This window comes from Protopterus annectens, chromosome 16.part0, assembly GCF_019279795.1.
Source record: "Protopterus annectens isolate FY-2018-M chromosome 16.part0, PAN1.0, whole genome shotgun sequence".
In the NCBI taxonomy this organism is placed as follows: domain Eukaryota; kingdom Metazoa; phylum Chordata; order Ceratodontiformes; family Protopteridae; genus Protopterus; species Protopterus annectens.
This window is the reverse complement of record NC_056750.1, coordinates 280,778,804-280,794,720: the sequence shown is the minus strand read 5'-3', so window position 1 is coordinate 280,794,720 and position 15,917 is coordinate 280,778,804. Positions and strand designations below refer to the sequence as shown.

Here is a 15,917-nt window from a genome sequence, read left to right as displayed (position 1 = left end):
CCAAACGGACAGCAAGGACATACTACTGCAGCACCTGGCGTTTGTAATAAAACTGTTGAACTTCCTGGGATACACAGTCATCAAGAAGAAATCAAAACTAATACCCTCTCAACAAATAATTTTCCTGGGTGCCAGCTTGAATACAACCACCCAGTTGGCCTACCTCACGCCAGACAAACAAGGGCAACTGTCTCAATACTTCAGCAAAATGGCAACTTTCACCCGGCTAACTGCAAGGAAAGTCCTGCAGGCTCAAAAGCTGCATATGAGGAAACTTCAATGGTACCTAAAAAACTTATGGTCTCAACACAGCCACAGCTTGGAAACGATTATACCACTCATTCCATGCCTTCAAAAGGAATTTTTGTGGTGGGCTCAAGCATGCCAAAGAAACACAGGTCTCCCTTTCTGTGTACCTCAAGCAACTCAAATCATCACAACAGATGCCTCGGACTATGCCTGGGGAGCACACATGACAGATCAGTGCATTCAGGGAAAATGGTCCCAAAAAGAGAAGCACCTACACATCAACCAAAAGGAAATGCTAGCCGTGCAAAATGCTATTATGACCTTCAAAGACCTACTGCATCCAGGCCAGCTATTGATAAGGACAGACAACACCACAGTGATGTGGTACATAAACAAACAGGGGAACTCATTCATACCCCCTGTGCAGGCAAGCCATGACCCTATGGAACACAGCACTGGAATTGCAAATTCAACTACAGGCACAATTCCTGCCAGGGAAGGAAAACACACTGGCAGACAACCTAAGCAGAAATATGACAGATCCACATGAATGGAAGTTGCATCCTCAAGTTTTCACAAAGATAACTCAGGCATGGGGACAGCCAGACATAGATCTCTTTGCTACCCACAGAAATTACCAGTTGAAAAAATTTTGTTCAAGGAACTATCATCCACAGGCCTGGAAAGTGGACGCACTTTCTTTCAATTGGACAACATTGACAGTCTATGCCTTCCCGCCTCTTCCTCTGCTGCCCAAAGTTCTATTAAAAGCCAGAACAGAGAGACCGAAAATGATTCTCATTGCTCCAGACTGGCCAAGACAACACTGGTATCCGCTCCTGAAGAGCCTGACACATTCCCCACCATGAATCCTACCTCTAGTCCCTCTTCTGTTGTCCCAGCACAACTACAAAACCCTTCACAGCTAGCTCAAAACCCCAAATCTAGCTGCATGGAGAATTCCTTGATTTCCCAACAGACTCTCCTCTCCAAGGAGGTGCAGGATGTCATATTGGAGGCCAGAAGACCTTCTATTAGAAAAGCCTACTCCACCAAATGGAAACGATTTTGTGCCTGGAATCAAGAAAAGGGCCAGAATCCTTGGGTAATTTACCTCAAATTTTACAGTACCTAGCTGAGATGTTAAACAGTGGACTTTCCTTCTCCTCCATCAAGATCCACGCTTCAGCCATTTCTGCACAATACAACACAGATCCTCCTTTATTCTCTCATCCTCTCTTAAGGCAGTTCCTCAGAAGGGCAAAGAATATAAAACCCCCAAGGAAACCACCAGTCCCTGCTTGGGACCTCAACTTCGTATTGGAAAAGCTGACCCTTCCTCCCTTCGAGCCAGCTTCTTTAACAGAACTACAATACTTGTCATGGAAAACAGCCTTCCTTATGGCTATCACCTCAGCATGCAGGGTTTCGGAGCTACAGGCCCTCATGGCTGTGCAACCTTTCATCATTTTCCATCAGGACAGAGTTTCCTTACGAACCAACCCTACCTTTATGCCAAAGGTAGTATCCAGTATAGCTTTGAATCAGACTATCCACTTACCTACCTTTTATCCTAATCCACAAAACAAAGGGGAAAGACTACTACATTCCTTGGACATTCACAGACAACTTTGTTATTATTTGGACAGGACAGAGCTATTCAGGAAATCCGAGCAACTCTTTGTGTCCTATGCTACAGGTGCTCAAGGAAAGGCTATTTCCAAACAGACCATCTCAAAATGGATAGCCCACTGCATACGCTTTTGTTACTCATTTCATGGAAAAACTGTGCCTACATGCATCAGATCCCACTCCACCAGGGCCACAGCTACCTCTGCAGCTTTCCTCAGGGGGGTTCCTATCAAGGACATTTTGGAAGCAGCCACTTGGAGTTCAGTCCACACTTTCTCCAAGCACCGTCACCTTCCACTATACTCTAAATCTAGAGCGGGTTTTGTCACAGCAGTCTTGCAGGGCATCCTCGCTCCTCCTAGTTCCACTTAGTGCCTGCCACCCCTACTTAGCCTTGGGATTCTTCCCATCTGTAATGACTGCAGCTGTATGCACGATGAACATAGTACAGTTTTGTACCTACCATAAATGTAGATGTTAGAGTGCTCTTACAGCTGCAGTCCAGGTTACCCCTCCTCCGTCCCCTCTTAGGACAGGCCTTATGACAAACACCTTCTCATACAACCTATTTGGGGTATTCTCTTGGGGTGTATTTGCTTGCAACTACTGTTTTTTGGTTATTCTATATTGCATGTTTGCATAAATTTATGTTTTGCCTTCCTTCTGGGAGCACCTGACATCTGGGGCAAGAAAAACTGAAGAAAATGGCGTTGGCTGCCTCTTTTATACCCCTGCCGCACTGACGTCAGGGAAGAAGCGACGACAACCGACGCCGGACCTAGACTTTGGAATTCGGCCGACCGAGGACCCACCTGACGGCAGGATAACCCATCTGTAATGACTGCAGCTGTATGAGTACTCTAACATCTACATTTATGGTAGGTACAAAACTGTACTTTCTCAACATTTTGAAAGACAGTTTGGGTAAGGGAGTGGAGAGTGGCTATATTTTTAGCTGTACAGATTAAGGTGGAGTCATCAGCGTATTGAATGCAGGTGGCTAGAGGTATGTTCATGTCTAAATTGTTAATAGAGAAAAGAGTAGGGAGCCTAGGATAGAGCCTTGGGGTACTCCAATATTGACTGGTAGTAATGAGGACAAATTGTTCTGCCAAAGTACTGCTTGCTTTCTATTTTCTAGATATGATCTAAACCATTGTATGGCTTGAGGGTTGAGAGAAAGGGCATTTAGTTTGTCTAGTAGTAAGTTATGGTTAACCATATCAAAGGCTTTCGACAGGTCGATAAATAGAGCAGAGGAAAATGAGTTGTTACGATTTTTATTTATAGAGTCGGTAAAGGATAAGAGCTGTTGATGTGCTATGGAATGGTGTAAAGCCGTGTTGGCAGTTTGCAAGTAGGTTATTTTGTAGTAAGTGGTTAAGTAGTCGTTTGTGGAACACATTTTTCCATGATCTTAGCTAAGGGGGAGAGTAAGGCAATAGGGCGATAGTTAGAAAGCTCAGTAGATTGACCACCTTTGTGTAGTGGGATGATATGGGATATCTTCCATAGAGCAGGGATTTTGCCTTCTGTGATAGTTCTATTAATAAATGATGGAGATTGGGTAGGCTATGGCTTTTGCAGCTATTTGTAGGAATTCCGATGGGAGATAGTCAGCTGAAGGGGTACAAGGTTTCAGTCTTTGAAGTAGCTTACAGATGAGGGATGTAGATACAGGTTGTAAGTGAAAGGTAGGTAGTGAAGTATTGCAGGTATTAGTTGTGGAGGTAGTGAAGGTTGGTAAAGAATTAGCCAGGGTTAGAATGACTTCAGTAAAATAGTTATTAAATGCATCAGGGATTTGGGTGGAGTTGTTATGATTGAAACCAGTTGGGTCTGGAGTAGTGGTGTGGCCTGGCTGAAGAAGTTGTTTATTCCAGACCAAAACGTTTGAGGAGTTTGTTGGCTGCTTTGTTGTAGTTGAATGTAAAAATCTTTTTTATCTCTAAGAATATCCTTCTTGGTGGCATTTCTTAGCTGTTTATAGTGAAGGTAGTTAGTTGGGCATTTGGTAGCTCTCCATTTGGCCCAGATTTTATTTCTAAGGAGTATCTTCTGCCTAGTTTGTTTTGTGAGCCATGGTGCAGATTATGTTCTTATTCTAGTAGTACGATAAGGTGCATGGTAGTCTAGGATCCTAAGAAAGTTAGTATTAAAGTAAGTAACAGATTTATTAAGTTCTAGATGCGTTAGTGGTGACCAGTCACATGCTTGTAGTTCGGTTAGAAAGCTGTCTGGATTAAATAATTTTTTGAGCGGGAGGTTCTGAGGTTGAGTATTTGGAATGTGGACTTTTTGTCTAATAATGTAAGTAAGCATGTGGTCGCTAATGTCATCTGGTAGGGTTCCTGGGGTATAAGTCTCAGCGTGGCTATTAATAAGGATCCAATCCAGAGTAGTTTCTTTATTGCTAGGTTTGTTGATTCTTGTAGGGGTTGTTATTAACTGTTTGAAACCGAAGAGGTTTATGTGATTGGCAGGATTCAAAGAACTGCAAGTGGACCAGTCTGTGTTAAAGTCACCTAGTACAGTGGTCTCCTGGGGAAGTTGGGTAGAGAGGGGATTGAGTAGGTTCTCCAGAGTACTAGTATTATTACCTGGTGGTAGATACATACAAAGTAGGTATATCGATTTAGAATTATTGATTTGGAGTTTTGCAGTTAGGATTTCAGAATTGTTAGCAAATGATGGAAGGTCATTTATGGGGGTAATTTGGAGGTTAGATTTATAGAGAATGGCTATACCTCCACCTTTTTTGGTTTTGTGGTCATTTCTAAGGATGTTATAGCCAGGAGAGCTAATTTCCTGGTCTAGAGTAGATGGTTTAAGCCAAGTTTCTGTAAGACATAGTATGTCAAATGAGTGTATGTCAAGGAGAGCATGTAGATGGGAGATTTTGTTGTTAACACTTCTAATGTTAAGGTGACCTATTAAGAGGGAGTTGCATGGTTTTATTAGTGTTAAGACTGTGGGGAAGTTTACATTGCTTGGGTTATTGGTATAGTTATTGGGGCCAGGGTTTAGATGAATATCACCATCTAGGAGGGGGTGTTGCTGGGGGTATTGAAGAGATTTAAGGAGTTTGTAGTGGTAATTTAGTCTTCTTTAAAGAGAAATAGCTGATGTGGGTAGTTCTGTGATATTTAGGTTGCATATAGTTGGAATTACAAGTTATGTTGCTGTGATTAAGGTAGGGGATGAAAGAGGGTGTTAGTGTTTGACGAATGTAATGTTTTTGTTCAGGGAGAGAAAGATATTCAAAGGAGGTGAGTAAGTAAGGTATAGTAATTAGACAGGCCAATGTGGTGGTTAGGAGTAGTAGATTAATGAGAAAATGTTTATTAGTTGGGGCCGTGGTAAAAAGTAGATTTAATAAGGGAAAAGATGGTGTAAGTAGGTGTTGAAGCAAGAGGGAAAGAAATTTGGGAGGGATAGAGCAGGGTATAAATAAGGATGGAAGAGATTAAAGGGGGTTGAAGGAGTGGTAGATTTGGGAAGGAAAATAGTGTAGTGGGAGGATAGTTGGGTCAAGTGGTGATATGAAATGAAATTGAGTAGTTCTAATTAGGAGATGGATATCAGGGAGGAGTCTGAAGAAGGTGAGGTAAGTGATTGGATAGGAGGTAAGGGGGAGTGGCTAGTGAGGTATAAGTCTAGGGCCTCTGGGGGTGTGTGGGAAGTGGGGGTAGGGTAGGGGAGCGGAGTGAGCCCACAGGGCGAACGGAGTGGGTAGAAACAGGAAAGGAGTATCTGGAGGAGAAACAATCAGTAAGCAGAGCTGAAATCTGAAGGTAAGTGAAGTAAGCCTGAAGTGGGAAGGAGCAGGGATAAGTAAGGATTATATAAGAAAACAGGGAAGTATAGCAAGTTAAGATAAAGGGTAGTGTGTGAAGTTGCAGAGCAGTTCTAAGGCAGAATTACTAGGGGTAAACAGGAGTATTACTGGAAGGGATAGGAGTGCCACCTACTGGCCAAAACTAGTATTGCAAGCAATTACCATATGGGGGTAGGTTTAGTGCTAGATTAAGGGCGGGGGGAGAGGCAAGTACGAGGGGTAAAAGAGGTGGTATAAGAGTTTAGTGTGCAAGGTAGCTAGTATGGGGGGGCTGCTGGCTGTCCAGGCTCAGGGCGAGCTTTTGAACCCCTGTAGCAACAGTGGACGGTAGTAAGTTTTACAGGTAGGACATAGATAACATATCCTTGAAAGTGAGAGCAAGGAGTTGAGGCTGTGAGAGGAGGCCACAGTTCTTTGATGGATGGGTCCTGTGTCACCAGGTAGGTAGGTTCTCAGAACAAAGTTTGGTCTGGAACAGCGCAATGTAGAGCAGGGTACTTGTGGGAGACAGAGAGAGAGGAGTGGTGGTAAGTAGCAAGAAGCTAACAACAACAAAAAAAATATGTTTTTAGAGTAATAGTTATAACAGTTAGGAAATTAAACATTCACTGATTCTTTACGAATTCCCAATAACATGAGAGAGCAGGAATTGTCCTATGTGAATACTCTCTCAGTTCATAGTCAATAGGCACAGTAGGTTAGCATGCAAACTCATTGGTTTAAATTAATCATCTGATACAGGTACATATAAAAGTAAAAAAAAAAATAGTGCAGCCAAGAAATCAGAAACAGTGTGCAGAAAGTGTCAGGAATAGCTATATATTATCCCCGGAATGAGAGTTAGGGCGGGTAACAGGCTTAAAGTCTACAGTAGCCTTTGGGCAGTGAGACCATACATTAAATGATTACAGATATGACAAAAGTATTCTTGAGGTTAGCGAGAATACAAGAGGCTTTACTCAGCTTTTTAAATAGCACTTAATATATCTATTAGTGGAGAGACCTATATAGAATAGGACTTAGTATGAATACATAGATATGGTTTCCTGCCTTCCTAATATATTTGCTTATACCTTCTTCCTCTGGGCCAGCAAGCAACACTCGGCACACCAGGTTTCAGCAAGACTAAGGTAATTAACTCAAAGTAGGAGGTAGTCGGGTGTGTAGCTAAACTGATCATCTTCATGGATTGCAAAGTGGGTAGCAAAGATGCAAACTTTCTTTTATATCCCATCTGTATATTGCACACACACACACATCGAAAAATGTCTATGAATAGCAAAAGATGAGAATGGAGACAAATTTACATGAAGTTGTGGATTTTTCAAACATTTCTCATTTGCATCTTACTTTCTGAGTCATCTTCTAACTGTTTTGCTTTGGTGCAGCTTGTGCCTCTGCCTTGCACCGTGTTTGTACTTGTGCACAAACCATGTACGTGCCAACCACACTTGAGTATTATATGTCTATGAGTGACACCTTTGGTCAGTAAACAATGGCAGTCAACAGTATAAAAGGCTAAAAGTTATACACTGCACTTGTGTTATGTTTTAAACAAAAGAAATGTGCAAGGGCATTTGAGATGATAAATGTGTAAGAAACATGATATTACAAGTGGAAACAAGAAAGTGGTCAAATGACGTTTCTTCAGTGTTTCAATGAATGATAAGCATAATTTATATTTCAAAGTAGCCAACATTTCAAGTCCTCATAAATGCTGTTATACCCAAGGTAGCAGTTCTCTACTAGTTCTGTGTGGTACTGTATTATGTTTTCTTAGCCATAGCTTGCGTGACTTTACTTGTTTTCTTTCTTCTGAGTTCTTTGTTTACTTTCCTCCTTGTCTTGCTTAGTTTTATTACTGTGGTGTAGTAAAACACCACATTATAATTTGACCGGCTTACTCTTAATTGTATTATCTTAATTGTATTACATTCTAATCTTTAACTACATATAACTTCAAGTCATTGGATTATGTATGTGGAACTTTCCTTCTCAGGCCTTCCCAGTAAATGGACACTACCTCATGGGGCATTCCTTGTAAATAAACAGTTATGATGGGTATGCTTGAACTTTGAATCCCAAATTATGTTTTAATTTTGTAAGTGTATTGGATTGGAAGATAGTTTTGCTTTTATTTCTTAGTTTGCTTGCATATTAAATGTCTGTTCTTTGTCTTAGACATGGAATGGCGCGAAGTAACTCAGAGTATGGACCATTTACTGACCTTCCAGATTGGTCATTTGCAGGTAACTCATGCTGCTTTGTATACTTTCATTTGTATTTTTTATCAGGATACATTTTAGATAAATTCAAAATTATATGTAGTATTGATATGACTATTTGCAGCTGAGGGAGCTGCTGTTTCAGTTCATTTTTTCACATTAACAGTTTCAGGTGAATTTACTTATTTGGAGGGCATCAGATGCCGTTTGTATGTACCTTTTCTGTTTTAACTTTTTCTTCAACACTTTTATTAAATTATCACTGAAGACATAGGCAGATATACATTAACAGAAAAGAAAACAAACCATGTTAACATTTTTCCATTTACTTACATCATGTGTTGCATATTGTTTCTTTCCTTGTTACTATCATCAGTCCAACATTACATGAACTGCTGAATTCCTGCCTTCCCTTAAACTTCACTCCTCCTCCTGAATATTATTCTGCATGCTGCTCCTCCTTAATATTCTGCATGCATTGTTCCCACAGTTTGTTTATTTGTATGTAAGATGCACTTTCCTTGTTCTAAAGATCTCTCTTCCAGTTCTTTTATTTCTTTTATAATAATCAGTACTTCAAGTACAGCTGGTTTAGTCATTGATTTCCATTTTCTAGTCATTCTTTTTTGGCAGCCAACAGAATTAAACTTAATAGAGCTTTACTATGTCTAGACAATTTAGATCCTGTGTCCTAGCACAAAAAAAAAAAAAAATCATATCCTTGGTTACAGCCATTTGCTCGCCTAATATTCCTGACAGAGTACACCGTAAAGATTTTTTTTTAAGTCTGCCAAATCGTTACACTCCTAACATATGTTCACAGTTACCTGTTTTCTTCCCCATCACACCTCCAACAGTTGCTGTCTACCTGAGGAAGTTTTTCTGTTTTAAATTTTTAACTTTGGGATGAATTAGTCCCAAAGTATTGTGATGTTGTAGTTGCTGTCACACTGCTGCTTTATGTACTGAGCTTAAGTAGCTTTCTTTTAAAAATATCCAACCATCCGTATTTTTGCCTTAGTAAAGTACTATCATTAAGATATTCTGTGTCACCAGAGTGTCTTAACATTACTAGCTAGATTCAGTCTTGGTTTCTCACCAGTGAATGGGTTAATTTTATATTTAGGTTCATAGGTAGGTACTAGGCTATCTGCCCGAGGGCATTTATAAGCCTAGCCAGAGTGTGTCAGCTTTCGCCGCCCCATTGATTAATTAACTGAGCCTCTGCCAAGAAGAGCCAATGAAGTGATCCCAGGGGTGTATTTTCTGTTGCCCATCCTCTCGTTAAGGTTTCTCTTCAAGTGTGTCAGTGAGGTGCTCTCCCTAATGTAGTTAGGAATTTTGTTCCAAAGCATGGGGAGTCTGGTCTATTTATTGTTGTGGTGAGGTTTAGCCCACTAGAGTAAGTGGCTCACAGTGACTTGGATTTCTTTAGGTGGAGCATGTCCATCAATTCTGAGTTGGACATGGCTTTGTAAGTCAGGCAGAGATCACCTCTGAGTAAGCGATATGCCACTGAGTACAGCCGGAGATTTTCCAGTCGGGCTGCATAGGACATATGTTTGAGGCCAGTAATCCTCTTGGCGAGGTACTTTTGTGGTCTTTCCAGCTGTTGGAAGTGTCTTGTGAAGTACATCCCAAATGGAGCATTGTACTCTGATGGGTCTGATGAGTGACGTGTAGAGGGGCATTATAACCTCTTTATTTCTAGATGCAAACCCTTTAGTAATTAGATGGGCTACATAGAAGGATTTCCTAACTACTTTGGCAATATGATTGTCAAAGGAGAGGTTGCTATCTACCTGGGTCCCCAGATCTCTTATTACCTCTTCTGTATTAAGGAGACTGCCACCTATGTGGTAATTCATGGGTGTTTTGTTTTTCCCAAACGGGATGACTATGCATTTTTTGGCATTTAGCTTGAGACCATGACTGACACCAGGTGTCTGTCTCAGTAAGGCCCTTTTGGAGAATGTCTGTGTCAGCCGGAGAGTCAATTATGGCTCCCAGTTTGCAGTCATCGGCAAACTTGGTTAGCCATAGTCCTCCTGTGTTTGCCTGTACTTCTGAGAAATATATGCCGAACAGTAGGGGGTCCCAGGACCGAGTCTTGTAGGATACCACTTGTGACTGGTTTAGAGTCTGACCTGGAGCCTGCTATTCTTGGCCTGTGAGTTCTGCCTGTAAGCCAGTTGGCAACCCATCTCGTGATGTAGGGGTTTATGTTCAGGCTGGTGAGTTTTTCTATAATTCCCGAGTGGGGAATGGTGTCAAAAGCCTTAGCGAGGTTAAGGTAGGCTGTGTTGAACCACCCTCCCCTCATCCTATGGCCTTGGTGACTGTCTTGAAGAAGTCAACCAGGTTTAGTAGGCATGATCTGCCCTTAACAAAGCCAAACTGGTTTGGGTCAAGTGTTCGGAGGTTCCCAATGTCTTTGTTAATGAGTTCCATGATGATGCGCTCTATAGCCTTGCAGACCAGGCTAGTCCGGCTTATAAGGTGATAGTTACCAGGGTCAGTTTTGGCTCCTTCTTTGTGGAGTGGAATAACCGTTACTGTGCATCATTCTATGGGCACATAGCCTGTGGAGAGGCTGAGGTTGAACAGTGTGTTTAGGTGGGGGGGTTAGTTCGTTCTGTAGTTTGTGCAAGACGCAGCCTGGGACACCATCTGGCCCCATTGACGCTCTGCTTTTGGCTTTTGAAAGGGCTGTTTTCACCTGTGCATCTGTGATTTCCGGGGAACTACACTTTTCCGGTATTGTTGTGGGCCCTTCTGGGGGTGTGAGGGGGGTGAAGTTTGCAATGAATCTATCTGCCAGGATGTTGGCAATATCGGTAGGTTCAGTATATTTTGTGCGATTTTGCACTTGCTCAGAGCATGTCTGCAAGTTGCCACTTAGATTCTTGACATAGCTAAAAAGGCTTTGTGGTTATCTTTCGAATCCTTGGCTATTTTTCTTTCGAAGTTAGCCTTGGATGATTTTATGAGGGACCTTAGTTTCTTACTGATACTGATCAGGGATGTCTTTCCTTCTTGGGATTTGCTTTTTTTCTGAACTAGTTTCCTCTTTCTATTGTATAAACTGTTTATGGCAGGGGTCCACCAGGCTGGTTTCCTTCTCTTAGGGGAGTGAGTCTTGGGTTTGCTAGGGATGGCACGATCCATGCATCCTTGTAGGTGCTCATAGCGTGCATTTGTAAAGGTTCCGGCATCTTGGACACTATTATCCTTTAGCGTGGGGGCTGTGAAACTTACCATCTCTGTCTTAAGTAAGGTGAAGTTTGTTATAGAAAAGTTTTTCACTGTGGTTTCCTTGGTTGGGGGTGGTGGTGGTGTGGTGTGGATATCCAGGGTGATTAGTTTATGGTCTGATCTAACCAGTGACGGGTTGACCTCTGGTGCGGAACACCTGTCGCCCATGTTGGTGATGACCAGGTCCAATATGTTTTCACTTCTGGTAGGGGAGTTTACCAGCTGATCCAGGGCATTTGAGTTGATAAATTCCAGGAAGCGCTGGACCTGGGAGTTTGTACTTGAGTAGTTTTCCCAGTTAACGGTAGAGTAATTGAAATTGCCCAATATCAGGGTGGTTCGGTAGGACCTTCATGTTTTCCAGTATCTCCAGAAAGGTGGAGTGGTGGTCATGGGTCATGGAGGGTGATCTGTAGCAGGCCACAATTTGTATTGCAGATTTGCCCAGTGTTAGTTGCACATGGATGATCTCAGATGTATCATGCTGCACCACTAACCTGGAGGTGTAGGTATCCTTGATGAATATGGATACACCCCCTCCTTTTGTGTTTCGGTCCATGTTCTGTGGCCGAAATGTGTGGTAGGAGTTTTAGCTCGGTAGTGCTGGGGTGCTCTCTGGAGCCTCGAACCAGGTTTCAATTACTGCACAGATGTCAAAGTTCTCCATACTGAGGAATGCTTCGAGCACGTGCATTTTGAAATTTAAACTCCTGGCGTTGAGTAGCATAACCCTCATTTTTAGTCTCTTTCCTAGATGACTATGCTTCTACAGCACTGCGGAGAATCAGGAAAAGCTCTATGCCGATTTTTCTTGTTTTTGAGGTGGCTTGCATTGTGAAAACCACAGATTTCTACTACAGAGGCTTGATGTACAAAGTGTGTAGTTGCAGTCATCAGTGTAATGGCTGGAATAGCATTAAGTGGATGGTGGCCATGTTCACTTCCTTACTAATTCTGTAATACCCTCTCATCTCCACTGACTTTCCTTTTTTCTGATTCCTTTCAGGCCTCTGCTACTTTTTTCCCCTTTATGCTATACTTCCTATACAGTTCTCTGGGACTTGAGATGTGTGATGGAATGGTACATTACATCTGCCTATAAAAAAGGATTTATATTTCAGGGAGAACTTTAATCACTCCATATGATCCACCCCTTCTCCCAGCAAAAATCTTTCTTTGTTGTATGTCTGTCACTGGATTTTGACTGAAGGTAACCTTTATCTACCAGGAAAGAGTTTTCCTGAGTAGCTGAGATTGTTAAAATGAATCTTGTAAACCCAGTATCTACAAGTAAAGTGTGACTGTGCATGGATATGTTTTTGAACTCAAGCTTATTACTGCTGAAAAAAGCCATTGCATTGTGTTGCCTGCCACAAGACCACTCATTCATTACTAGATTGTGAGCAGACCTTGCCCAAGCATTAAATAAAAGACTGTGTATTACGCTCTGTTTTCTAGACAACATTGCTTGTGGGCGCTGCGGTGAACTTTATATATCATTTAAATTCCCCACAACTTTCCATATTATTGGAGGCAGCATTGTCTCTATTTATTTTTTAATAATATATTAACCCTTTATAATTGAAACTCTGACATTTTGCAAGTATGTTTTAGTGCAGTGTGGAACAAGCCAAATTTTAATAGTCATTGTGATAGGGTAGCAAGTTTTATTAGCCCTCCAGTCTTGCACTAGAGATGGTATAATTGAGTACACCAAGAGAACACTGGAACATGCTATGTGGCTACTGTAGTTTGCCAGTCACTAGCCCTGTTGGCTGGTGATGGTGAAGCTTAACTTCTACTGGTAATATGTTTTGAGTAGTTTTTGTGGAACTTCTTTAATCAGAAAAGGATCACTAGGAGCTGCATTAAAGTTGTGGTTAATTAGGTTCTGAGGCATAATATGACATAAGATGCAGACAAGTGTGATGTATTTTTGATTGTCTTTAACTTGCATAGTTGTACAGTCCAAGGTGTGGAGTTATTGGCCCTAGGCAGGGTAATGGTCCCAGCCATATCAATATCTAGTTACTTGTTGGTCTGCCTACAATTTCCATAAAACACTCTTCAAATGTGTCAGCTGTCTGCTGTTACTTTTTTCTTTTATTTTTATTATGTTCTTGGAAATTTGGATGTAATTTAAAGATTTTGCATCCAAAACACTGAGAACCATTTGCTAAAGAAAACACTGTCAAATTGAAAACAGCATGAGCAACAGTAAATGTCTCTGCCCTTAAAACTCACATTTATTGAAAATGCATCTGGCAACCCATTAAACTGCATGAGATTTAATGGGGTTTATAGTTGAATAACATGCAGTGAAGCACTAATGACCAGCTATGTGAAGGTTGCATGAATTCAAAAGACAAATGTGCACCACATTTGCTAACATCTTGGGATAGCCCACTGGACATAAGTGTACAATTGCTGAATTCCCTCCTGTGCCAACTACTTGGTGAAGTGACTTCGTCAGAATCTCACTGTAGACAAAAGAGGGTTGAGGGAAACAAACCCTGCACTACAAAACACAGCTGATAGCCTTGCTCCTCTGCAGTAAGTACTAGATACATTGTTGTAGCCCATCTCCGTGAATTTCACACCCATATGCCTGTGAAAAACACGTTTAATTAAAAATGGATTCATAGTTAACATTAACATTAAATGTGTAAATCTCACGTTCTCCATTTTTTCACAGCCAAGTAATGAACAGTGACAGCAGTCAACAAAACAAGGACCCCAAAGATCATATCCAAAGAGCATGTCTCATATGATGATGCTCCCGTTTACTAAAGTCAATTCTTTTCCTTGCATTATAATGTTTCTTAGATGCAGGAAAGAAGTAGTTGTACATACACACACCCAACAGTTACATCCCATTGTGTGGCTGCTTATGCCTCAAATGTTTGCTTGCAGTCAGATGAACAAATAAGTAAATAATGACAGTGTATTTCAGTTTGCTGCTTTGAGAACCATACAGTGCAATTCATTGTAGCTTGTAGCACTTGACTGCCCTCCCAACTACTTATTTCAGGAGTCAGTGAGAAACACCCAAAATCAGGAACAGGTTTTAAATATTGCTCTTATGTGCATATAAAGTTGCTAATATAACAGGTTTTCTGAATGTTTTGACATCTGAAGCTCACTTTAGTTATTTACTGGCAAAGTACTGTGAACTACAGTCAGAAGGCCACAGATTTGCAAATTGAAGAACAGACCGCAAATATGAGGAAGAAATCAGCAGTAGTTAAGAACTGTAGCCTCCGCTCATGAGTGTGCATGCACGTGCGTACACAGACACACACACAGCCACACAGCCACCCACCCACCTTTTAGTTGCAACCACTTTTCTGACTGTTCTCAGATATCTGCATGAGATTAAGTGAACCAATAAAGTTGATGATCTTGTTTCACTGTTGCAGTCATCACACTTGGGTTATCCTGCCAGTGGTAGCCCTTAGTCGGCCCGAATAGCAGAGCCTTAGTATTTCTGCATCGTTGCTGTCGCTCCAGGACTGACGTCAGGTCGTCAGTGGTATAAAATCAGGCAGCCGACGCCATTACATCAGTCTTTCTTGCTGAGGAGCCCGAAGCAGAAGCAGTTCACACAAGTCCCGGTCTGCTGCTACCCGAGTTTCATCTCCAAATTGAAGTTGAAGTCTTCTAAAGCTAAGTACCCCATTGGGGATCCTTTTTTCTTGCTTTTATCAATGTCAGAAAACATTAACAGTTGTCTCGCCTGTGGAAAGCAAATACCACACTGAGACTTCCATTCTTACTGCGTCACCTGTTTAGGCCCAGACCACGATGTCCCTCGCTGTCACTTTTGTGCTTTGTTCAATGCCTGAACTATACATCGTCGGGCCCTTTTAGGAGCTAAATATTTTCACTTTCTGTCTCTGTATTCTGAAATGGCTTCAGTAAGCCATCCGACTACCAATCTTCCGAAAAAATGCAAGGATAAAGACAGACAGACCACACAGGTCCAAAACTGCCGAGGACACTTCCGTTAAGCTAGTCGCCAGTTCGCTGGTCCTCAGTGAGACCCTTTCGCAGCCCCTGATGCCCGCTTCTGTGTATTCGCAGGCCGCTACAGAGACCCGTTCGGAGTCCGGTATGCCACGAGACTCTTCTTTGACTGACTAAGCATCCTGCGGATGTCTCTACCTTGGATGAGTCCGGAGCTGCTGAGCAGGCATCGGCTTCCGAGGAAGTTCTTCACACTACCGATACTTGACACTAACAGACTTCTTTCGCGTCTTCAATTCTTTCTAAAACTACCGAGTTTCTAAGGCCCAGGGTGCGAACTACGCCTAAAAAAAAAACGACCCAAGCTCAGGCACCTGCTTCCATGCCTCGGTCTTAAATGTTTAAAATGGCGGAAGACCTTATCATGCTTATTAGGGGAAGACAGCCTTCCCCTTCCAAAAGAAAGAGACTTGTCCCCACCAGTTTTATGTGTCCAGGAGTCCAATGACTGAGGTTTCTGAATATGAAGACATGCAATCCCTATCTGCTTATGAGGATTCAGATGCAGAGGAATCCATTTCTTCTGCCTCTCTTCCAGAGGATTTTTCATTTGGTGAAACCCTACATACTTTAAGGGAGCATTTCCCAATGGGAATGTCAGGACTATCCTCAGTCCAAAGAGAGACTCGGGGGATTCTTAGACTTACCACAGCACAGGCCTTTAGCCATTCATCCTGTCTTGGATGTTGTAG

General features: G+C 41.9%; 1 protein-coding gene across 2 annotated transcripts in view; it reads left to right on the top strand.

Moving 5' to 3' along the window:
• MRPL52 (mitochondrial ribosomal protein L52) overlaps positions 1–15,917 on the top strand; it is a 262,507-nt gene that overhangs the window by 71,268 nt on the left and 175,322 nt on the right. For both annotated transcript variants that reach the window (XM_044058423.1, XM_044058425.1), the window contains exon 3: positions 7,901–7,968. In XM_044058423.1, coding sequence (XP_043914358.1) covers positions 7,901–7,968 — 68 coding nt within the window. The remainder of the gene's footprint in view (positions 1–7,900; positions 7,969–15,917) is intronic.